The sequence below is a fragment of the Phocoena phocoena genome, chromosome 5 (assembly GCF_963924675.1).
Source record: "Phocoena phocoena chromosome 5, mPhoPho1.1, whole genome shotgun sequence".
NCBI classification, from domain to species: Eukaryota; Metazoa; Chordata; class Mammalia; order Artiodactyla; family Phocoenidae; genus Phocoena; species Phocoena phocoena.
In genome coordinates, this window is record NC_089223.1 from 106,241,331 (window position 1) to 106,266,152 (window position 24,822).

The 24,822-nt window shown below is 34.8% G+C and overlaps 1 protein-coding gene across 4 annotated transcripts in view; it reads right to left on the bottom strand.

Moving 5' to 3' along the window:
- The window catches only part of TBCK (TBC1 domain containing kinase), a 224,696-nt gene that overhangs the window by 182,342 nt on the left and 17,532 nt on the right, over positions 1–24,822 (bottom strand). For 2 of the 4 annotated variants that reach the window (XM_065877596.1, XM_065877594.1), the window contains exons 3-5: positions 10,833–10,842; positions 3,493–3,597; positions 1,935–2,008 (exon numbers count right to left, since the gene is read on the bottom strand). The exons of 1 other annotated variant lie outside the window; for it this stretch is intronic. In XM_065877596.1, the coding sequence (XP_065733668.1) occupies positions 1,935–2,008; positions 3,493–3,597; positions 10,833–10,842 (189 nt within the window). Of the gene's footprint in view, positions 1–1,934; positions 2,009–3,492; positions 3,608–10,832; positions 10,843–24,822 lie in introns of all 4 variants that reach the window. One more of the 4 variants, XM_065877595.1, reaches the window with a different exon arrangement.

The window sequence follows — 24,822 nt, forward strand, 5'->3', positions numbered from 1 at the left end:
TTTTCCTGGCTAATGTTTCACATTTTGCTCTTTGATACTTTCTACTCAGACCTTTTGGGTCAAAGACTTCAAAGTAAGCCAAACCAAATGGCACATGAGACCAATTCTATCCAAGCATTTTAAATTCAAACACAACTCTTCAAAATCCTTGATGTGCTTTAAGAAAAATCACTTCCTTTCTTCTATTCATCACTATAACCTAAAGAACCTTTAAGTAAAAGGCAAAAAATTAATTTTTGTTTGTATTGTTTTTGGAGTTCTCTCTCATACAAATTTAGACAAAATGAAGAAGCACATTAACTACAGCTGCCTAAAAGCTATTTTAAAAGGCAATTATTACATATGATGAAGATACCAGAGCTTTATTATGAACTTAATTTTATTATTTCAAAAGGTTTTTTTTAAAACAAATAGAGTGTAGGCTATTTTTATAAAATATTGTTTTTGTGTTTGTGAAAACAATTGTTTGTTGCGTACAACCACAAGTTTTGGTATGTAAAACTATAAGACTATGAATTTATGCACATTAATAAGTAGGCCATCAAAACAGAAAATTTCCCATTAAATAATGAGTTTCTTGAAGAATGGGAACCTATCTTATCCATGTCTGTATATCCAGCAGCCATAAGAAAATGTATTTGATAAATATTTTCTTAATAAATAAAGGAAGGAATGACTAAACAATTTATTTTAAGATTATAGCTATGGCCAAGCTAATGAAAATTTTAAGTGACAAAACTATAAGCTAACTTACAAAGATAAAAGGTAATTTATAAATGAGATCTTTTTTTAAAAACATCTAGTTAAGTTTTTAGGCAATGTTTTCCTGCAGAAACATACTCCATGACTCCAAACCATAATTCCCAATAATGGAGTGACAGAACTGACTTTAGGGAGCCCAAAGAGCAAAACACAAATCGATACTATTAAACAGAATCTCACAGCAATTAAGAAATATGCTTAAGGTCTCTAGAAAATTGCATTATATCATTTTAATTTGCTGATTTTGATAATTGTTTTGTGGTTATGTAAGAAAATTCCTTATTTTAGGAAATACAAACTGAAGTATTGAGGGGTAAAAGACCATTATATACACTAATAATTCTTAAATAATTTAGAAAAAACATATTATACACAAATACATATATATGTGTAAGATAAAAGAAAGAGAAAAAAATGTAGTGAAATGTTAACATTTGGGGAGTCTGAGTTAAGGCTATACAGGAAATTTTTGTACTATTTTGTAACTTCTATGTATCTAATGTCAAAATTAAACACTTATAAAAGAATTATATTATTAACATGTTTAAAAAGCAGCCAAACAATAAATATAATACAAACATCTATATCAAAGCATTCAATTGAGTCCAGGATGAAATAAACTTTCATTCCTTTTTTGGAGGCTAACATAAATCTGGAATTCCATATCAGAACCTCTCCAAACTTAAACACAGACTTTCAGTTAGAGAATCCACCCCATTACCTCTGACAGCTACAGTGACTCGACTTGAAGCTTAATGTACAACTACATCTTAAAGAACAGGGAATTAAACTTAGAAATATTAGAAGATAATATGAGAGTGATTTTTCTGTCTTTTGAGGAACATACATTATCATTAAGTGAGAATCTTGTCAGCCTTCTTGCCTTAAATTTACCTAATTCTGAATGAAATAAAATTAATTTTAGTAAGCATTATAAGGTGAAGAAAGTCAATAATCTGCTAGCCTCACTACCAATTCAATGAAAGATCAACATCAGGGACCTTTTGTATGCTGGGAAAAACTCATTGTCTACTCTTAGAAGTGTATGGAAAATTAAGATATTTTTAATTTTAAAAAGGTAGTTTTATGTCAAAAATAATAAATTAACAAAATACACACTTCATTAAAGATTAGAAAGTTTAAGCCGGAACTTAGAAAAAAAAAATTCTTACCCAATTGGGAAATCAACATCATCACCATATGCTGTCATGTGATAAAGTCCAAATTTAGCCAATTTAACATGTCCCTACAATAATAAAGGAAGAAAAAAAATCATTATAAAATATTTTAATATCACTGATAGGGAAAATTATGATTATACATTTTATAAGTAAGGACACTATCATATAGTCAGATACATTAAGAAAATATTATATTTTAATTTGCCATAATTTTATTAAAAACTATTTGTCAGTGTTTGAAGTTTGCTTTATATTCATTACAAACATATATATACACACATACATATTTTATATATCAAAATGACAACATTTAAAAATTTTTGCTGCTTATTATTTTCTGGGCTTCTCTAAATAGCAAAAATGTTCTTAGTTGTCTTGAATCCTCAATTAGAATATATTGTGGTAATTTTCACAAAAGAAAATTTTTTCAGGGAGTTGCAAGTCCACTCACAATGTTATAATTTAAACTTGACACGGACATTTTTAACTTGGAAAGATCAGTTCACAAATCAAGATATTAGTGAATCTGCTTGATTCCCAATAATTTTTTATACTGTTTGAGAATAAGCATAATGATCACAAAAGCAAGATTCTTAAAAGGCAAAACAAATTTTATACATCCCTTAAGTTTTTCCCCCTTTAGATGTTTAAGACTTTATAAAACCATAGTCAATTTAAAAGTTGTTTTCTTTTTCTCAAGAACTCTATTTCCCAGAATTACAAAACATTTATATTTTAAAACAATTCAGACAGTTAGATACTCTACTACCGTAAGTATGAAATTAATGAGCACCATTTTATCTTTATTTTTAATATCATAGGGTATATATACTGAAAGTCTGGAAGAAAGTCAGAGAAAAAGAATAATCCTACTAATACAAAAAATAAGTCCCCAGAAAATGTTTCCTCAAAACTATTTTATATGCTTATGAAAAAGAATGAAATTATGATTATTCCTGAAAAAATACCACCTTGTTATCCATAATTCTCTTAGAGGTTGACTAGCTTCTCAGAAATCCCCCATAAGATTTCCAAGTAGAGAATCAGCACTCCAATTAAAAAAAGAAGCTAGGTATGAACAGCTGGTAAACAAGGAAAATAAATGAGGAATGAAGTAAAAAGAGGAAGTAGGAAAGAAGAATAAAGTGGAGAAAACACAATTCAGTTGTGCTATGAGAAAAATATTCTATGTAAATAGTCAGAGAATCTTTCTTAAGATGAAAGCAAATTCAGAGAAGGAGTGGATTGGGAAGACACAATGTGTACGTATCTTTTAGAAAATGAATGGAAGGAAAAACAAAACAAGTTAGAAAATGGGTCTGGGGAAAAAAGAATAATGAATGTGAAAGACACACGGATTCATATAATTTAGAGATACTTTTTTTTTAAACAACCACAAGTATATTACATTCGTATAATCTTTTCATTATGAATACTCTTAAGACATATTCTAATTCTACAGTCCCTCTGATTAACTGAGTGGGCCTGACTTCAGTAGCTTCCAATGTGAAATAAAAAGCAAATATTTAATATACTATTTGATGATTACCTTTCGATCCAAAAGGATATTATGAGGAGACAGTGCCCGGTGTACTATACCATGTTTGTTCATATACTGCAAGCCCTGAAGTATCTCAAATGCTATGCACAAAACCTTTGAATATCTACAAAGAAAACAAAAGAGTCACAGATCAATAGGTCAATTACAAAGCAGATATAGAAACTGTTTTAAGAAATAAAATGAGGTTCAGTGATAAAATTCAAAGATATATATATATGTGTGTGTATATATATATGTGTGTATATATATATATATATATGTGTGTGTGTGTGCGTGCGTGTGTGTGTGTGTATATATATATATATATATATATATATATATATATATATATATATATATTTTTTTTTTTTTTTGGGCCATGTGCCTTTTGAGATTTTAGTTCCCTGACCAGGGATTGAACCCAGACCTTCAGCAGTGAAAGTGCAGAGTCCTAACCACTGGAACCACCAGGGAATTCCCCAAAGAGCTATATTTTTATTGTACCTCCTCTATTCAGAGAAAATAGACTCTACACATTTTCTAAACTATCTACTTCGACATTTTTGATTTTCCATTTACAACAGAATCGATCTGACAAAGAACGTAGTTTTCTAAAGGCTGCTCTAATTGAAGTATAATTCTTCCACGAAGGTAATTTAATATTGGTGGTATACAAATGACCTTGACCTTCAGCAGGTTGGACTTTGCCAAATTATCAGGACACTTGCGGATATATGGCAGAACTAAGTCAATGAAAACCACCTATCTTGCTCAAGACAAAACACCTATGTCCCTGAAAAATAGCTATAATATATTTTATAGCAGATAGACCTGAGCTTACTTTCCAGATCAATCCACAAAGCAACCTCCAGTAATTTATCAAACATTTCTTTCTTATCCTATTCTCTCTTAAGCCAACTTCCACAGGGATGCCCAGTTTCTTTGTCTTGCTCTCTCTCTTCCTCTCCCTCTCTTTTTTTTTTTTTTTTTTTAAATAAAACATCATTCATATAGGAAGTTGGGAAGAATATACAGAAAAGTAGGGGAGAATAATTCAAACCCAATCCCCAAACCACTAATATTAACATTTGGGTACAGATCTCTTTTCTTCCCCCCCTTTTTTTTTTACACTTTAAATCAGATTTTAAAAGACTAAATAAATATGAGGGTAACAACTAAATTGATTTTTTAAAAGGTATAAACAACAAGCTAATAATAGAGATACAATGAAATTATAAAAAAAAAAGTCAACCTAAAAGCAGGGCAAATAAAAGGAAAAAAAGAACAAAGAACAGATGGAACAATTAGAAAACAATTAACAGATTTTTTTTTCTTTTTTTTTTTGCGGTACGCGGGCCTCTCACTGTTGTGACCTCTCCTACTGCGGAGCACAGGTTCCGGACATGCAGGCTCAGCGGCCATGGCTCACGGGCCCAGCCACTCCGCGCCATGTGGGATCATCCCGGACCGGGGCATGAACCCGCGTCCCCTGCATCGGCAGGCGGACTCTCAACCACTGTGCCACCAGGGAAGCCCAATTAACAGATTTTAATTCAGATATATCAACCATTACATTATATGTAACTGCTCCAAACTCACCAATTCTGACTTGATTATATTCAGGTTACAAGGAACCCACATTAAATAAAAAGTGTTAAGTTAAAAGATCACTGATTGTCATGGGCTTGGGTGGAGGGAATGGGTTGATACAAAGGAGTATGAGAAAATTTTCCATGATGGAATTGTTCTATTTCTAATTTTGATGATGGTTATAGGACTGAGTTGGTCAAACTGATTTAACTGCACACTAAAAAGGGTAAATTGTAAGGTATGTAAATTAATCGCAATAAACTTGACATAAAAAGGCCAAATACAATTTAAAAAAAGAATAATTTCACTATGACTCCCTCCTCTAAATTAAAACCATAAGAAAGAACAAGAGATGAAAAGTTAAAATCTCTCTCTCTTCTCATCCTAGTCTGACTTTCCAGAAGTAACCATCTCTAGCAGTTTGTGTTTTCAACTCTTCTAGTGGTTAGACTTTTACATAATTATAATTAACTCTTCACTATGCAAGATGATATAATTAACATACTTCTCCATTTTCCTTTTCTAACTCCTGATTTTTTAAATTAATTAGTTTATTTACTTATTTTTGGCTGTGTTGGGTCTTCGTTGCTGTGCACGGGCTTTCTCTAGTTGCGGTGAGTGGGGGCTACTCTTCGTTGTAGTGTGCAGGCTTCTCATTGCGGTGGCTTCTCTCGTTGCAGAGCACAGGCTCTAGGCGCACGGGCTTCAGTAGTTGTGGCATGCAGGCTCAGTAGTTGTGGTGCATGGGCTTAGTTGCTCCGCGGCATGTGGCATCTTCCTGGACCAGGGCTGGAACCCGTGTCCCCTGCATTGGCAGGTGGATTCTTAACTACTGTGCCACCAAGGAAGTCTCTTTTTTTTTTTTACTGTTTATATTATTTTACATTATCAAATTTTATAAGACAGATAAAAGATGCCTTTGCTCCTTTCTTGAAGGCTAAACAGATAAACAAGTAAATATATAACATGATATATAGCGATTAAGTGCTAAGGAGAAAAAGAGAAGAGAAGAGAGAATGTGGGTTGCTATTTTATATATACAGTGTGATCAAGGAAGGCTTCACTGAGGTGACATTTGTGCCGAAATCTAAAGGAAATGAAAAAGACATGCAGCTCCCTGGGAAATGTGTAATTCAGGCAGAGGGCACAGTAAGCAAGTCTTAACTGGAAGAATACACAGCAGTTCAAAAAAGAAAAACAAATTTTAAAAAAACCACCAAAAAACACAATGAAGCTACTGTGTATGCAGTAGAATGAGCAAAAGGTGAAACTGGGAGGAGATGAGGGTAGAGAGGTAGCAAGTCAGAGGGCTAGATCATGTGAGGCCATTTAGGCCTTGGCTGTTACTCTGAGACAGATGGGAAGTGTTTTGGTACACTGCTGCACTACGTATAGTAAAAATTTACCATGGAACTAAGCAGAGAAAGAAAGAAAAACCTAAGCCACTTAACCCCTAGCTCTCCAGAGAAAATATCTCAGTCATCAGGATGTAATGGATACTATAATTTTATAATTATAACTCTATTCATGAATGTTATCATCAGCTACTATCATTTTTTATACCTCATATGATTCTTTTTGTGTTTCCTTTTTATTTAGCTAGAATATAGTCATGAGAAAATTTTTCATAGCATGTAGATACCATGCTATTCCTCTGTGGAAGCTTTCAGGATTCTTTTATACTTTATGCTTAGACTTATATTCCTATGAGCATGGCCTATTATTTAATTTCCAAGATCTCTCTTCTGGTCTCCAGTTGTTCCTTTTCAATACATCCTGTTCTTTGGCTATGGATACATTATTCTTTTGAGTTTCTCTGAGGATAGTTATTAGAATTCTTTTAATTTAGGGGGGGAAAAAAGTATGCTATCTTCATTTCCTCTGGGGTAAGTGTTTTAAATTTTTTTTTCCTCCCTTGACTCTCTCAAACTATTTCTTCCCTCATATATCTGGTACTTCCTGACTGTCAGCCATATTTTAAAATAAAGCAATAAGTTGATATTCCCCATGAAGTATATATAAAAAAAAAAAAAAAAGTTACTATTTATAAAGAATTCTTATTAAACTGATCTATAAACTATTCTACTTTATCAAATAGTTTCTCCCATATTAAAGTGTCACAACAGCCAGTATTAAGCAAATGAGATGAGAACAATTAAGAATTAATAGTTTTCATTAACATCTGCAAAAAAATAAACCAACTATGTAAAGGAAAAGATTCCAAACTTTAAAACAACTACAATTACATTGAAAACTATGTGCACATGAAAGAATGCAAACCCCTCCCCTCTTAAAAACAAAGAAAACCTTTCATTGAGATTGATTAACAAATAAAACATAAGAACCTAGTTTTCTGAGGTCATTTGCTGAGTCAACTTTAAGGTAGTAAGCTCTCTTGTCCTTGTTCTTCTCTCTGTATCTCTGTTTCTGTTTCTGTCTCTGTCTCTGTCTCTGTCTCTCTCACACTCTCTCTCTCTTTCTCGCGCGCTCTCTCTCTCTCTCTCACACACACACACACACACACACACACACACACTTCACAAAATCTTAAAAGTTGACGCCATATTCAACTGCGACACTAGAGGACCTCAGCTGCACACTATTTCAATACAGATGTCTTTCTCGTGAAATTAAAACCAAATCTTTAAAGTGACTTTTTCATTAAACCAGTTCTGAAACAGCTGAAAACAGAAGACTGCATCTTCTACTTTCTCGACCTGCTTTTGTTAGCTGATTTTAAGATATAATTGGAAAACACTTGCATGTCAAAAAGCACATTCATGCTATTATTGAGCTGATGAGCATTTACATTGAAAAAATTTTTTAAAATATGAATGTATAAAGCTGAGCTCATGACACATCTTCTTAGCTATTACTTGAGATTATATATGAATTACAGTTAATGAACTCAGTATTCTTCAGTTTAAATCAGACAGGAAATCAGATTTGCTTTTCTGCCCATTTGTGCTCTTGGGATTTAATTTTTAAATTTATTTTAAAATATAGGTATAGGGGAGGGGGAAGATGGCGGAAGAGTAAGACGCGGAGATCACCTTCCTCCACACAGATACATCAGAAATACATCTACACGTGGAACAACTCCTACAGAACACCTACTGAACTCTGGCAGAAGATCTCAGACCTCCCAAAAGGTAAAATATAGGTGTAAAGGAGAAGAAAAAGCTAATGCTATTTTCTATAACGGGAAAAAGAAATCAGTATTTGTGGAATTTTGTAAACTTTTTTGTTTTTAACTGCTTGGTACTATGTTTTTAGGCCTCTGCATTTTTAGGCTCCATGGAAGAAAAATTGATCTCCACAATTAAAAAGTCTACAGCATAGTTGTAGAGGGAAGAGATATGGGAACGTATGTATATATATAACTGATTCATTTTGTTGTAAAGCAGAAACTAACACACTATTGTAAAGCAATTATACTCCAATAAAGATGTTAAAAATATACATATATACCCATTTGCAACAACTTGTAGCATTTAATTCATTTGGGTAACTGTATTTGACACTTTTTTTTGGTATAAAACACTGTGATTATCTGGTATTAATAGTCACTTTGGATTCTGTAACTTATACATTCCTAAGTTCATATTTGTGTTTCTTCTCTAGTGAGTTAACATATATTTTATTTTTGAGAAAAGCATTTGGGTTATTAAAAAATTCTTGAATTTTGAAAAAAAAAGAACACAGATTTATAAACTGACAATTTTAATACAGTTGAATTCAATAGAATTTTGATACAATTATAATTCAATAAGTTAGGAGATGATAATCCTTTTTCTCTGTCTTGAGAGTAAAAGAAAACATGAAAATTTATTTATTACATTGGTGAGAACAAAGCAGACCCACAAAAATCATAAATCTTGGAAAGTAATAAGATTAATAACTAAAAGAGAAAAAAACACGACTACCACCACCACCACCAAGAACAAATGTCGATAATTTCTAGGCATGACTCAACTTGGCTGTATTTGGATATTAAATATGGCTTAATGAATTTCAAATCTATTAATTTAGTACAATACCAAGTATGTTTTATTTATCCCTTTCCAGATGTATTTCAAAGGAAATTTATACGGTGTGCTTCTGATTCAATCATCTGTAAATTATCTGCAGCTGTTTAGCTTAGTTGGTTAAAACATACTGAGGCCAAGATCATGGGTTTAATATCTATAAGGATTAGTTAGCTTCCCAGGTTCATAGCCACAGATTTTCATCAAACTCCAGCCAATCTCCTGAAATACAGACAGTTTGTCATGAGACATTGCTCAACTGCTACTTACTCAAAACATCTTGATTTTCAACTACAATCTCCTATACTTCTCTGTTCCCTATTCCTGAGGACCTGCTCTCTAAACTCATTAAAGACCTTGAGACCCCTGTTATCTCAACCAGTCCTTTTTAGTTTGACATCCTTCTTTATTCTAGATCTATTCTGTCATTTATATATATATATATATATTTTTTTTTTTTTTTTTTGCCAGGATCCTTAATGGCTTCTCATCAAATGGCTCTACCCCTGGTAGAATTGTACGTCTCTATTTTCTGACAGTACATAGTTGCAAGGTTTATTAATTCTATGGTAATAATTTCTGTATAGGTTTGTCTCTCTCACTGTACCTTGAGGCAGTGGTAGCTTGAATACCTTGAAGCTTATTCAACTTGGATCCCTATGCCTACCATAGTGCCTATAAGGTAGGTGCTCAATAAATGGGTATCAAATAATAGGTGTTCAATAAATGTATACAACCACATCCATGATGGTGCAAGAGGGTGGAGATAACAAGATTAAGTTCATCACCGCTAAGGAAATAACAGCTCAAAAAAAGTGTATTAGACTAGACTATATTAGACTAGATCAATGGTGTTAACTTCATTTATAAGAGAGTGTATAATTCTTCAGTAAGTCAAGAAAACATAAATTGCTTAAGTTCACACAATGGCTATCCAAAAAAGAAAGTACTAGTTTGCTGAAAATACACCTCTCCTTCTAGTCTTTTATTTACTGAAAGAATAATGAGCCACTGTATGGTGGGTAGTATGATAATCTTGTTAATACCTGGCTAAAACTGCGAATCAGACTAAGTTGTTAAGATAGATTCCTACAATTTTTCTAGCTCAGAAAAAAAATACTTGTTAGCATTTGGTATTTGAGTTGAGTTCACATTAAATCTGCATATATTAGGGAAGGCTTAACATCTTTACGAATTTGAGTTATTCTATCCAAAAAAAAGGATGTGCTTCTATTTGTTCAAGTCTACTTTTATGTCTTTCAGAGTTTTTATTATTTTTTAAAAACAGGTTTATTGAAGTATAATTGATATACAAAAAACTGCACATATTTAACATATTTGATGGGTTTGGACATATGCATACGCTCATGAAACCATCACCACAATCAAGGTAACAGACATATCCATCACCTTCAAAAGTTTCCTTGTGCCCCTTTTTGTGTGTGTATGGTAAGAATAATAAATATACAAAAATATATAAGAAAACACTGGGGAAAAAAATCAATGAGGGGGACTAATTCTGTCAGATTTAAAACATACCATAAAGATTCTCTTATACAACCCAAATGTCCATCAATAGATGGTTAAAGAAAATGTGGTATATACATACAATAGAATATTATTCAATCCTAAAAAAAGAAAGGGGCTTCCCTGGTGGCGCAGTGGTTGAGAGTCTGCCTGCCGATGCAGGGGACATGGGTTCGTGCCCCGGTCCGGGAAGATCCCACATGCCGTGGAGCAGCTGGGCCCGTGAGCCATGGCCGCTGAGCCTGCGCGTCCGGAGCCTGTGCTCTGCAACGGGAGAGGCCACAGCAGTGAGAGGCCCACGTACCGCAAAAAAAAAAAAAAAAAAAAAAAAAATCCTGCCATTTGTGACAACAATATGGATGAACCTGGAGGACATTATGCTAAGTGAAATAAGCCAGAAGGACAAATACTGCATGATTCCACTTATATGAGGTATCTAAAATAGTCAAACATATGGGAGCAGAGAAGAACAGCAGTTACCAGGAGCTAGGGAGACAAGAAAATGGGAGCTGTTCAATTGGTTTAAAGTTTCAGTTATGCAAGATCATTAAGTTCTAGAGACCTGTTGTACAACATTGTGCCTACAGTTAACAATACTGTATTGAACTCTTAAAAATTTGTTAAGAGGGTAGATCTCACCTTAAGTGAGATCACACACAAATAAATAGGACTCAAGGAAACTTTTGGAGGTGATGGATATGTCTATTATGTACCTTGATTGTGGTGATGGTTTCATGGGTACCTTGCTTATGTCCAAACTCACCAAATGTATATATTAAATACTTGCAGTTTTCTTGTATATTAAATATACCCCAATAAAAATGTTGAAAAATAAAATGAGGAGAAATTCCTATCAGCCTCAAACCATCAGCTCTTTTCAGTATCTGCAAAGTTTCCAAGAAGAGATGTTATTCAGATTGCAAGAAATAGAGGCCAAGAAAGAGAATGAGAGGTCAGGATTGCGGATACAGCTTTGGAAGTCATTCATAGATAGGTGGTAACTAAAGCCACACATGCTATTTCCTCAGACCCATAATCCCATGATATTTAAGGGCCATTCCATAAGCCAAAATACCCATACAGTCAGCAAACCAAAGGAGGAAACACATTTCTGGATTCTATGAGTTCAAGATGTTCTTTCACCTTATAAAACCTGATCATTCCCACAGAAATTTTCCTTTTGGTCTAAAACTTTCTTTACTTGGTATTAGCCTGAGGTAAAATGTTAAGAAACGAGGAAACACAGATGAAATATAATTAGCTACTGTGTGATCTAAGAAATGGAAAGGAAAAATAAAATACTAGTGATTAATGTTCAGATAATAAAACAACTGTATAACCCTGTGTTATCTTTAACCTAAACTGTCCTATAATTTCAAGGCAAAAGAAATAAACTAGTGTAGAACTTTTAATGATTCACTGGTTTATAATTTCAGAATTTGGAGAGGGGTATTTACAGTGATGAGTTAATGTCTTTGATGCTCTTAATTTGCCTCTTATCACTTACTGAATTTTGACACTTTTTAAAAAATATCACAATACTTAACAGAGCAATTTTCTTCTAAAGGAAAAAGAAAACAAGAAAGATTTTGGAATTGAAAAAGGAAATAATTCATTTCGCTACTGGCACACATGTTTGAGCCTAAAAGGATACCCACCCATACTAAATTTAAAAATTAATTTGCTTCAGGGACTTCCTTGGTGGCACAGTGGTTAAGAATCCACCTGCCAATGCAGGGGACACGGGTTTGAGCCCTGGTCCAGGAAGATCCCACATGCCATGGAGCAATTAAGCCCATGTGCCACAACTACTGGGCCTGAGCTCTAGAGCCCGCAAGCCACAACTACTGAGGCCATGTGCCACAACTTATGAAGCCTGCATGCCTAGAGCCCATGCTCCGCAACAAGAGAAGCCACCCCAATGAGAAGCCCAAGCACCGCAGTGAAGAGTATCCCCTGCTCACCGCGACTAGAGAAAGCCCGTGCACAGCAACAAAGACCCAAAGCAGCCATAAATAAATAAAAATAAATTTATTTTAAAAAATTAATTTGCTTCAGATTCAGATGTTTTGAAAAGGAAGTTGCATTGATTAACTGCTTACCGAAAGATTATTTTGTAATAGGTCTAAAAAAAACACCAAACAGTCTATCTGTCCATAAGTTGTGAGACTGGGCATAATTTATAATTTAATTCACACTCCAAAAAAACCAGTTGAAAGCTCTAAGTCTGGAATGTGACTAATTCTCAATGGGATACAATAAATTGGGAAATTAACTTTCCAACTTGAATACTAGATACCTTTCCTTTCTCAGAAGAAAATTAATTTGATAAGATCAAAATACATATGGAAAGCATAGTCTAGTGGTTTGAGGTTCAGACATAAAGCCAGGAAACTCTGTCACTGATTTGCTATGCTTGGAAAGTGTTCCAACTTTATCCTGCCTCAGTTTGCAGTTTTATAAAGTGGGAAATGTAACACCAAACAGGGGCTAAACGGAGATCAATAAGCTATTATTGGCCCTACGTAGAACGCTGATCATCTTAAAAGCAAAATGAAACAAAAAGTCCAAGTCCCCCTCAAAAAAAACTAGGGTCTTTATAATGAACAATATAATACCATTTTGTTACAACACATCTGTATATATATTTCCATAAATTAACAAAGATTGTAAACTGTGCTCTTCAATTATTTCCATGACACAACAAAATCTGAAGGATGATTTTCTAATTTCTCTGTGAGAATAAAATCACCACTTGATAAGCAGAATTGGAGGATCCCAGGGTGAGCTGGGTATATTTCTGCCTCATCAATGTTTTCTTCTCCCAAGCAGCTTTACTATCCTGGCACAGAAAACTCCAAAACCATTTTGTTTTTTCCACCAGAGTTACTGACACTGGCAGTACAAATGCACTGGGTAATAAGTTCCACTTGCCAAGTCTTGGCAGCATTTGGGATGACATAAAGCTATAACTTTTCTCTAAGACAGAATCTATGATGGTTCATATTTGGTTGAATCTGTACCCTAGTTCATTCCTAAGTTTTTTTTAATTAAACTTAAATTTATTTACATATTACTGTGTGAACAAAGAATGAACATATTACTATTACTGCTCAGAATTTTTACTTGAGGCCAATTTACATTCTTTAAGTGTAACAGTTCACATTTTTTAGGCAATCCATGACAACAGTGAACACGAGAGGGCCTGAATTTTATGCATTTGCTTAATATAACATCTGCTGCAAACAAAATTTATCAAACTGAAATGTTCAGTTCAATGCTGTGTTGGTCTGTGTCAAGAAAATTATAAGAAATATGACCGATGAAAATTTCCTATTCTATTTATCAGAAGTTGAGGTGATACAGTAATCATATTTTGATCAAAGAATCCAAAACTAAGGTTCCTATGATCCATAGAGAAGGTAGAACAAGGCAAGGTAACAATTTAATAGCCAGGGCTTTGTTCTCAAACCTAATGTAGAACTCTAGGGAGCTTTGTTTAACTACATAGCTCCTTTTTCCTAAGTCAGATCACCTGAATGAATCCATTTTGTCTATTTTTCCTAACCTTCAACTAGAGTCACAGGTCTTAACACTATGATGCAAGAAAGATCAGACTCATTTCAGCATGCTTTTAGAAGAGAGAGTGAAAAAAGCTTTTACCCATAGAATCCCATAATGACCCCAGAATGCTGTTTAAAAATTGGAGGACAGTTATTTTTTACCAAGTCACAGAAAAGTATTATGTTAATGAATAATGTTAGTTGATGTAGCCTAAATGGTGCCCCCTCCCCCAAAATATGTCTACATCCTAATCACTGGAAACCGTGAATGTTACCTTATTTGGGAAAAGGGTCTTTGCATATGAGGAGATCATCATGGACTATCCAGTTGGGAACAAATCCAATGTCAAGTGCCCTTATAAGAGAGAGACACACAGAGGAGAAGGAGATGTAAAGACGGAGGCAAATATTGGAGTGATGCGGCCACAAGCCAAAAGGAAGCAAAGGAATACTGACACCAGAAGCTAGAAGAGTCAAGGAAGGATTCTTCCCAGGAACCTCCAAAGGGAGTAGGCCATACCAACACCTTGACTTCTGACTTCTGATCTTCAGAGCTGTGAGATAATAAATTTCTGTTGTTTTAAGCCGCTCAATTTGTGGCAATTTGTAGCAGCAGCCATAGAAACAAGTATAGTTGGCTATAAAGATACACATGACATCAAGGTAACTAGTTTATCTCCATCATGACATGATTATAATAGAGTAATTCTTTCTTTAAATGATCTTTATTTAGATACAAATTATGTACAATGAAATATACTCATTTTAAATATACCATCAGAAGAGTTTTGACAACTGTACTGCCTCAATCAAGAAACAGAACATTTCCATCATCTCAAAAAAGTTCTCTTATTCCCTTTCCCAGCCAATCCCATATCCTACCCCTGGCTCCAAGCAAACACTGAACTGCTTTCTATCACTATAGATTAAATATGTCTTTTCAAGAGTTTCAAATAAATGGAATGATACAGCACTATTTTATGTCTAGCTTTTTTTTTTTCAGAATGACGTTCTTAAGATTTATCCATGTTGTTGTCTGTATTACCAGTTCATTTCTTTGTATTTCACTGAATGGATATGCCACGTTTATCTATTCATATGCTGAAGGACATTTTCTCTTTCAGACTTTTAACAGCTAAACACAGTATAGTATTTTACCAGAAAAGCTGTAGACACATTTAACATAAAATTTCACAAGAAAATAAAGAACGATACGGAGTCCCAGATTTTTGAGGAGTATCACATTCTTAAAACTGTCATTATGGGAGAACAAATAAAAATTTGTGGGGAAAAACGAATAAGGAAGACTATCAAAACATGAAAATTACGATCTGGGGTTAGTCTAATACGTATGCGGTAGAACTGGGGATGTTCCATCATTATCATGATGATTTTGAAGTACTTATCTACCTTTGAAACTGAGGTAAATGGTGTAAAAAACAAATGATGTTTTATGGCCTATCACCAAGACAAACAATATTGACAGCTGACAAAATGTCTAGCTAGTGAATAAACTAACATATTAACAGAGAAAGTACAATTAGATACTAACAGCAGGCACAGGTCAAATGCAATGACCAGACTGCTTGTAGCAGAGAGCTAACACTTTCATTTACTGAGATGACTAGAGCAGAGAAAAATCAGGATCTTTCTTCTAGGTAATATGTGAGGAGCTCATAAATAGAATCTCTCATTCTTCATATGACCACCACTTTTTCATCTTAAGTCACTGTCCAAAATAGCACATATTAAGACTCATCATCTTAAACAAGAGTGCCCTCTCCTACCCTCCAAAACTGTTTTAGAAAGGAAAATAGGGAGAGCACTTTCACTGCTTTCTGATGGATGTTTTTAGTACTTAGCTCTCCAAGTTCATTTCCTCCATTTCTCTTCCCACAGACCCTCTGCCTCTACTTTAGTCATATGCTTGCATACCAATGTCTTTTTGCACTTGCTATTTTCTCTGCCCTTCTAGTTGGTCCACTTAGATGATACTTAAACATCCTTTAAGATTCAACACAAGCATTATTTTCTTAGTAAAACTTTTCTGGATTCTCCTGGCTGTGAGGTACTCTGTCTACCAAGATAACTTGTATATACCTCTTGTGAGTACATCCCCCCCAAAAAATGCAATTTTATAATTGTTTGTTACAGCTCTGTCTACTCACTAGCTAGCAATTTCTTTAAAGGCTGGGACTTTATATTTTCACCTTCAGACACACTAGCACCTAGCCCACTATCTGAAACATATATGTACTTGAAGTAGTATGGAATGATCCTTGAGTAGATTAATCATAATTGGTCATCATAGAAAGGCTATAACTGTTGCACAGGCAATGCTTATTGATAATAATATCCAATAATCATTTAGTACACTATAGTAGCTATAATAACAACACTATTACCATTACTGCTACTAATAGGAAACAGATAACTTATACTATATCAAGTGCTGTTATAAGTAATTCACATCTATTACTTCATTAATTCTCCCCACTATCCTAGAAGGTAAAAAAATTGAAGCAGAGACACTCATGGGAATGAGCTGATTCAAACCCTTTAGGTTGGTCTTAGAGTCCATGTCCTTAACCACTAAACTATACTGCTTTTCTGTGTTTAACAGCATGGATGGTGAAATCAAAAGAAAGAGTTTAAGCTCCAGGTAGTGATATAGTAACTGAGGCTTAGAGCAGTTACTTATTCTTTAAAATGCAGTAGACATTTGTTGTTTTCCTTCCTGGTATCCATGCCCCTTTCTTCCAATGATAACTTACAATTTTCATTTCAGGTTCCACCTCTCTCCTGTACTCCTCAGCCCACTTGTCCTGCCTTTAGGAGTGGAAACATGACTCGGGCCTTTGTCAATTGTTTTCTCCTGGCTATAATAATTGTTCTGATTGAAAATCTTAGGTTTTACACAGCATCCAATAAAAATGGCTTGCTCCCTTCTGGAAGACTGAGAGGATATGAAGCTAGAGTTATGATCATTTTGCCATCATTAGGAGAGAACCTGGAACTCTTACAACTCATTAGTTGTATGATCAGGGAAAAATTACTTTACTTCTTGAATCCCTCATAAGAGCTTAACTTTCCTCACACATCAAATGGAAGTAACATTAATAAACCACATCATAGAACTCCTATAAGAAAAAAATAAGATAACCATTGTAGAGTGCTTAGGACAATGTTTAGCACAAAGTATTGCACAAAATTCTGCAATTATGCTGTTGCTATAATCATCATTATTTTTGTCTAGTCTTTCCCTTTTGAGGTTCTGAATAATTTAGGATAAATAAATCATTTCTAATTTAAACTTTACATTTGCATAAATAATTGAAATAGGTGGCTGAGGAAGCCAAAATAAAATAAGAACTCATGAACCCCATGTATATTGTTTTGTAGTGATCATTTCTCCACCCCAACTATCTTACAACAGAAACCATTTTGCCATGCGTATACTAATAGATTTCTGTCATAAAGAAACAAGTTTTGCTTGCTTCTTTGTCTGACAAAGTGAAAGCACTGGGTTCTCTGGTTTCTAGTTGGATAAAAATGCCAGGAAACAAAGAAGTCCCCACAGAGCCATCAAGATAGTCTGATAATTAATGGATAGGACTCATTGAACTTGGAAATTTAAAGCAGCTCATTCTGTCAAAAGACTGTGCTGTTTGAACAGGACCTGTCATAAAGGCAGATTCTGGAGTACTGTTGCTCTAAGAAAGGCTACAGTGAGAACAGGCCTTTCAGAGGCACAGTTCACTATTTATGCTACACTGTGACTTTAGTAGATATTTGATATTCTGTAAACCTTAGCTCACTCACTAACTAGGAGTAATAACCTTAAAGTTACCTATGAAAAGTATAAGCAAAGTAACTACAATATAGTATGTGCTCAATAAAAATACTGTGTCCCTTCCTTTTCTCTATCCCTCTTGTTTATGAATGATATGATTAAATGTTTTAAATTTAAAAGTGCTCCACTTAAAGAATGTCCCAAAGCTCTTAAAAGTGCTAACATTAACTTATTTAAGACCTCATATATATCATTCCCTCATTATATACCAAGGGTTAGGGTGTAATGTGTAACACATCCTATTAAAAAATGTAGAGAAAGCTCATTTAGATAGCTCCTAAAATTTTTTGCCAATTAATTATTGACATAATTTTTCAAGACTAACATTTAAAAGAGGAAAGGAAAAGTTATAACTACCTTTCCACTGACCATCATCTTAATTAGTATCTATTAAAGTCAGTCAGTTTCTGTTGGTAAATCTTTTGATTGATTTTTTTGATATGTCATCTGCTTTTTTTTTGGCGGTACGCAGGCCTCTCACTGTTGTGGCCTCTCCCGTTGTGGAGCACAGGCTCTGGACGCGCAGGCTCAGCGGCCATGGCTCACGGGCCTAGCCGCTCCGCGGCATGTGGGATCTTCCCGGACCGGGACACGAACCCGTGTCCCCTGCATCGGCAGGCGGCCTCTGAACCACTGTGCCACCAGGGAAGCCCTGTCATATGCTTTTGAAACCACAGACAATATTTGCTTATGTGCCAAACTATACAACATAAATATTATCTCAAGGCTTTTTAACATTACTCAAAAAGCCTATAAGGAAATACTATTGTAAGATTATAATAAGCAAAAATGGCCCACTCTGTCAGGGCAAAAATCTGTTTTGAGAGAAAAATACAAAGAGCCAGCGATAGTCCTCCCCTCCTTAGTTTGAACAGCTTTTAGGTGAACTAGATGTCTGCCTGCTGACATTGTAGAGAGAGGTCCTTTTGCATACTGATGACGTGACCCTCCATCCAGAAATAGCTTCAAGAAATTCTGGCCAATTATTGCTTAAAAGAATTTCTAACCTTTAATTATGTCAAAACTGAAATTGTTTTGGAGAGTATAGTGCCATCCAGATGAATAATTTTAAAGAATGCCTTTGGACAAGTTAACTCTTCTAGGTATCTGGAGGTTAGTTTTGCTATATTTTGACAAGCTTACCCTTGCAGACTTGCTCAAATTTTAAAATTTTATGGGGGCTTATTCTATGATAGAAAAGGACATTTGACAACTTCCACTCTCAATTCTGTTTTCAAACAAAGACAATTTCTCCCATGTTTTATTCTGCTGTCCACTGGGGCTAAAATCAAGTATGTGTTCAAGAAATTGATCAGATCCAATCTTGCTCTCTGAGAAAAGCTCTGACCCTGCTAGCAATTATGACTGCACCCCATATCCACACAGAGATAGGATCACCCTCCATTCAGTCAAAAATATCTTTTATTAAAACATTAAAGAAGTATTTATTATCATCAAAAACAATGGCTATCTCAGTTTTCCAACTATCTCATCTCAGATGACCACTAGACAGAAATTGTCAAGTCACCTTTGCTGTAGCACAAGCGCCCAGTTTGGTGATTTCTGGCACCCTGTCTACCTAAAATAGTTTCATATCTAAGTTCTAGGGACTATGAGCTAGTGAATTTGCTCTAGGCCTTAATATTATTCAAAGACTACATTAAATAATCGCTTTCTACCTCACTGGATTACTTGATCTTCCAAGAGGAAGATTTAATCTAACACACTTAAGAAAAAATTAGATACTAAGCAGTTTGGGCAATTTACTGATAAGTAAACAACACATTCTAACAACTTATTGCTGATATTTTTATACTGGCCTTGTTTCCTGTGACCTTACTATAAACTCACTTATTAATTCAAAGAGTAGTTTTTGTTTTTGTTTTTGTTTTTGTTTTTTTTGCGGTACGCAGCCCTCTCACTGTTGTGGCCTCTCCCGTTGCGGAGCACAGGCTCCGGACGCGCAGGCTCATTGGCCATGGCTCACGGGCCCAGCCGCTCTGCGGCATGTGGGATCCTCCTGGACCGGGGCACGAACCCGTGTCCCCTGCATCGGCAGGCGGACTCTCAACCGCTGCGCCACCAGGGAAGCCCCTCAAAGAGTACTTTTTTAGATTCCTTAGGATTTTCCACACAAACAACCATATCATCATTAAATAGAAATATGTTTCCAACTCTTCCTCCCCTTTTTATCCTTTCTCTTCTTCCTTCTTCTTACAATCTATAGGTCTTATGTTTATTTTTGTTGACCTAGTTCATGCTTGTATTTTTATATACTGCATGCCTATGCTGCTTGCATTTCTACATACTAGCCGACAAACAATTGGAAAATAAAACAAATTTATCTATAGTCATATCAAAACATAAGATACTTAGGAATGAATTTAACAAAAGAACAAGAACTCTACACTGTAAACTATCAAACATTGCTGAGATAAGGAAGACTTAAAAATCTGGAGAGAAGGCTTCCCTGGTGGCACAGTGATTAAGAATCCCCCTGCCAATGCAGGGGACACAGGTTCAAGCCCTGGTCCAGGAAGATCCCATATGCCATGGAGCAACTAAGCCCATACACCACAACTACTGAGCCTGAGCTCTGCAAGCCACAACTACTGAGCCTGTGTGCCACAACTACTGAAGCCCGTGCCTAGAGGCTGTGCTCTGCAACAAGAGAAGCCACCGCAGTGAGAAGCCCGCACACTGCAACAAAGAGTAGCCCCCACTTGCCAAAACTAGAGAAAGCCCACACACAGGAATGAAGACCCAATACAGCCAAAAATAAATTAAATAAATAAATTTTAAAAAAATTTGGAGAGAAACAACATGTTCATTTATTGGAAGACTCAATATTGTTAAGATGTTAGTTGTTCCCAAATTTGTCCGTAGATGCAATGCAATCCCAATCAGAATACCAACAGACATTCTTAGAAATTGAGAAAGTTATTATAAAATTTATCTGGAAATGCAAAAAACCAAGGATAGTTAAAGCAATCTTGAAACAAAAGAACAAAGTTGGGAACCTTATATTTCCTGACTTCAAGATTTACTATAAAGTTAGAGTAATTAAGACAGGCATAAGGATAGAAAAAGAGATAAATGAAACAAAATCAAGGTCAAACAGACCTACAATTACATGGCCATTTAATTTTCAATAAAAACACTAAAGCAATCCTATGGGAAAAGAAATATCTTTTAAACAAATAGAGCTGGAACAACTGGATATCCATATGGCAAAAACTGAACTTGAATACCATATACAAATATTAAATTCAGAAAGATCAAAGATCCACCATAAAATCTAAAACTGTAATGCTTCTAGAAGAAAACATATGAGAATATCTTCATGACTTGGGAGAAGGCAAAGTTTTCTCAAAAAGCAATAACCAAAAAAGGAAAAATTGGTACACTAGACTTCATTCTAAATAATAACTTCTGTTCATCAAGGTACACCTTAAGAATAGACAAGCCATACTGGCAGAAAATACTTGAAAAAATATCTAGCAAATTCTATATATGGAGAATATAGAGAATGTACAAAGAATGCCTATAAATCAATAATAAAAAGACAAATAACCCACTTAAAAATGGGATCCTCCAAATTGAACAGGTATGTATGTCACAATATGAATGTCCAATTAGTACACAGAAAGTGCCCAACATTTTTAGTCATCATGGAAGTGGAAATTAAATCTACAGTGAGATACCACTTTATACTCACTACGACTCAAAGAATGAAAACATCAACTGCTGGCAAGGATATGGAGGAAGTAGAGCTCTCACACATTGTTGGTAGGAAACGTAAAAGGTACAACATTTTGGAAAAAGGTCTGGTGGTTTCTAATAGTATTAATCATATACTTATATACTTATACGTATACATACACAGACACATATGTTTATACATATATAAGCCATCACTTCTACTGCTACATATATACGCAGATATATGAAAACATTTGCCCACAGAAAGACTTACGAGGGACTTCCCTGGTGGCACAGTGGTTAAGAATCCGCCTGCCAATGCAGGGAACATGGGTTCAATCCCTGGCCCAGGAAGATCCCACATGCTGCAGAGCAACTAAGCCTGTGCACCACAACTACTGAGCCTGTGCTCTGGAGCATGCAAGCCACAACTACTGAGCCTGCGTGCCACAACTACTGAAGCCTGTGTGCCTAGAGCCTGTGGTCCGCAACAAGAGAAACCACCGCAATGAGAAGCATATGCACTGCAACGAAGAGTAGCCCCTGCTCTCCGCAACTAGAGAGAGCCTGCACACAGCAACGAAGACCCAATGCAGCCAAAAATAAATAAATAAGTAGATAAAGACTTATGAGAACGCTCACAGCAACTTGTTATGATAGTCAAAAACCTGGAAATATCCCAGGAGTTCATAAACAGATAACTGCTAAATAAACCATGGCATATTCAAAAAATGTAATACACCTCAACAATAAAGAGGAATGAGTTATAATATATGAAACCACATAGATGACTCTCAGAAGCATGAGGGTGAGTGAAAGAATCTTTACAGAAAAGGGTATATACTGTATAATTCTAATTATATAAAGTACTAGAATTAGCAAAACTAATCTTAGGTGAAAAAATCAGAAAAGTGGTTGCCTCTAGGAGTTGTGGGTGGGGTGAATGGCAAAGATTTACTGGGAAAAGGCATTAGGAAAATTTCTAGGATGATGGTAGAGACCTAATCTTAATGTGTATTTGGGCTACAGAGATGTATATACATTTTTCAAAACCCATCAAATGATACACAGGCTTCTATACTTCACTGAATATAAATTTTACCTAAAAAGAAATCATAAGCATGCGTATTAAATTATACTTAATGATATACATGCTGAAAGATTTAGGGATAAAGTGTACTCATATGTGCAACTGACTTTGAAATGCATCAAAATAATAGAATGAGTTAATGAGCAGGTAGTGGGAGGGACAGATATATGATAAAGCAAAAGTTGGCAAAAATGTTAATTGTAGGATAAAGGTATATTGTATAATTCCTTCAATTTTGCTATGTTTGACATTTTTATAATTAAATACTAGTCAAGAAAAAAATAAGTTAGGTAATATAAAGACATTTTCAGATCACCAAAATCTGTAAGAATTTGTCAACAACAGACTTGCACTAAAAGAAATTTTAAAGGAAGTTTTTCAGGCTGAAGGAAAACGAGGCCAGATGGAAACCTGGATCAAAACAAAGGAATAAAGAGCTCAGGAAATGGTAAATATGTAGTTAAATGCAAAAGAATTTTTTTTCCTAATTTCTCAAGGTCTTTAAAGAAATTGTTTAAAGCAAAAAAATAATGTATGGTCAGATTTATAATATATATAAAGTAAATATAAATTGTAAAATGTATGACAACAATACCCAAAGGATGGGAGGACGGTAAATACTGACAGAAGCATATTGTTATAAGATTCCTACATTATATATGAATTGGCATAATATTAATCATGGAAGACTGTGATAAATTAAGGATGTACATTGTAATCGCCACCACAAGCACTTAAAAAAAGTATAGCTAAAAAAAAAGACAAAAATAAAACAATAAAAAAACCCTCTGAGCCTCTTACAGACTGATTTCAAGAACTTATTTGTGTTCTTTTACATGTTGACACCTTATAATTTATCAACTCAGAAGTTTCTGCTTTTCAAACATTTCCCAATAGGAAACTGTACTGGTTAATTTCAATTTCATTACTATTTCCTCCTTCTTTTGCCTTTCATGCGTATAGACAATACCACAGAATAAAATACAAGGTGTTCCCTTAAAGTCAGTGCAACTCCTAACACAAACCTCCTTAGTTAGTTTACTAAAGTGTCCTCACTCACTGAAGGAATTAATTTGTTTAATAGGAGGCAAAACAATGAGTAAATGAAAAAAATGCTGTGATAGTTGACTACTGAGGCTACACACATGCTTTTCTTAAAGTAGAAAGCTATCATAGGTGAAAATAATTTCCAACACAGATGGGCCCTATCATTCTCAGATCATTCTGCTGTTAAAACAAAAACAATCTTTTAATTCCCACCTCACTAGTAAAATTAGAAAATGCAGATATTTCATCTTTTCTCTCCAATGTGTTAAATAAGTGAATGATTCTTAGAAGTTAAAAAACCCAGTACTCTTCACTTCTTCTCACAATGACCCCATCTGTTTAAATCAGACAAAGCATAGAGTATCTTCCTCTAGCAACAACTTAACTTCTTAGATCAGATATTGCCAATTGGCTGCCCATTGGCCAAATTCGGCCCATTATTTTGTTTTGTTTGGATCATGGTCTTTTAAAACTTTTTAACTACTTGAAAATGTTTAGAAATTCAGAGATTTCACGTAAGAATCCAGATTCTGAGTTCTTTTGAAAATCTGAAAGAGACAGTAACACTGGGACACATTCTTACAAGGCAACACAGGAGCTGGAGCTGAATATTAGCTGCATCTTTTTGATGTGTTACCTACTTTCCAGTTTAACCCAGTTTCAGTTCAGTACACTTCACTCAAATTACTTGCCTGGACTCAAATGAGTTTATAATCTCTATTACAAATATTCCCCATCCCAAATTTAGTCTCCTTCCTCACTCTAGTCCTTACTCTTGTGCACTCACTCACGTTCTCTTTCTATCAAAATAACATGCATCTATTACTTCACTAAAAATTTCAACTAAGGATGTATTTGGCTTAAAAAGTGTCTCTAATGGGGCTTCCCTGGTGGCGCAGTGGTTGAGAGTCTGCTTGCCGATGCAGGGGACACGGGTTC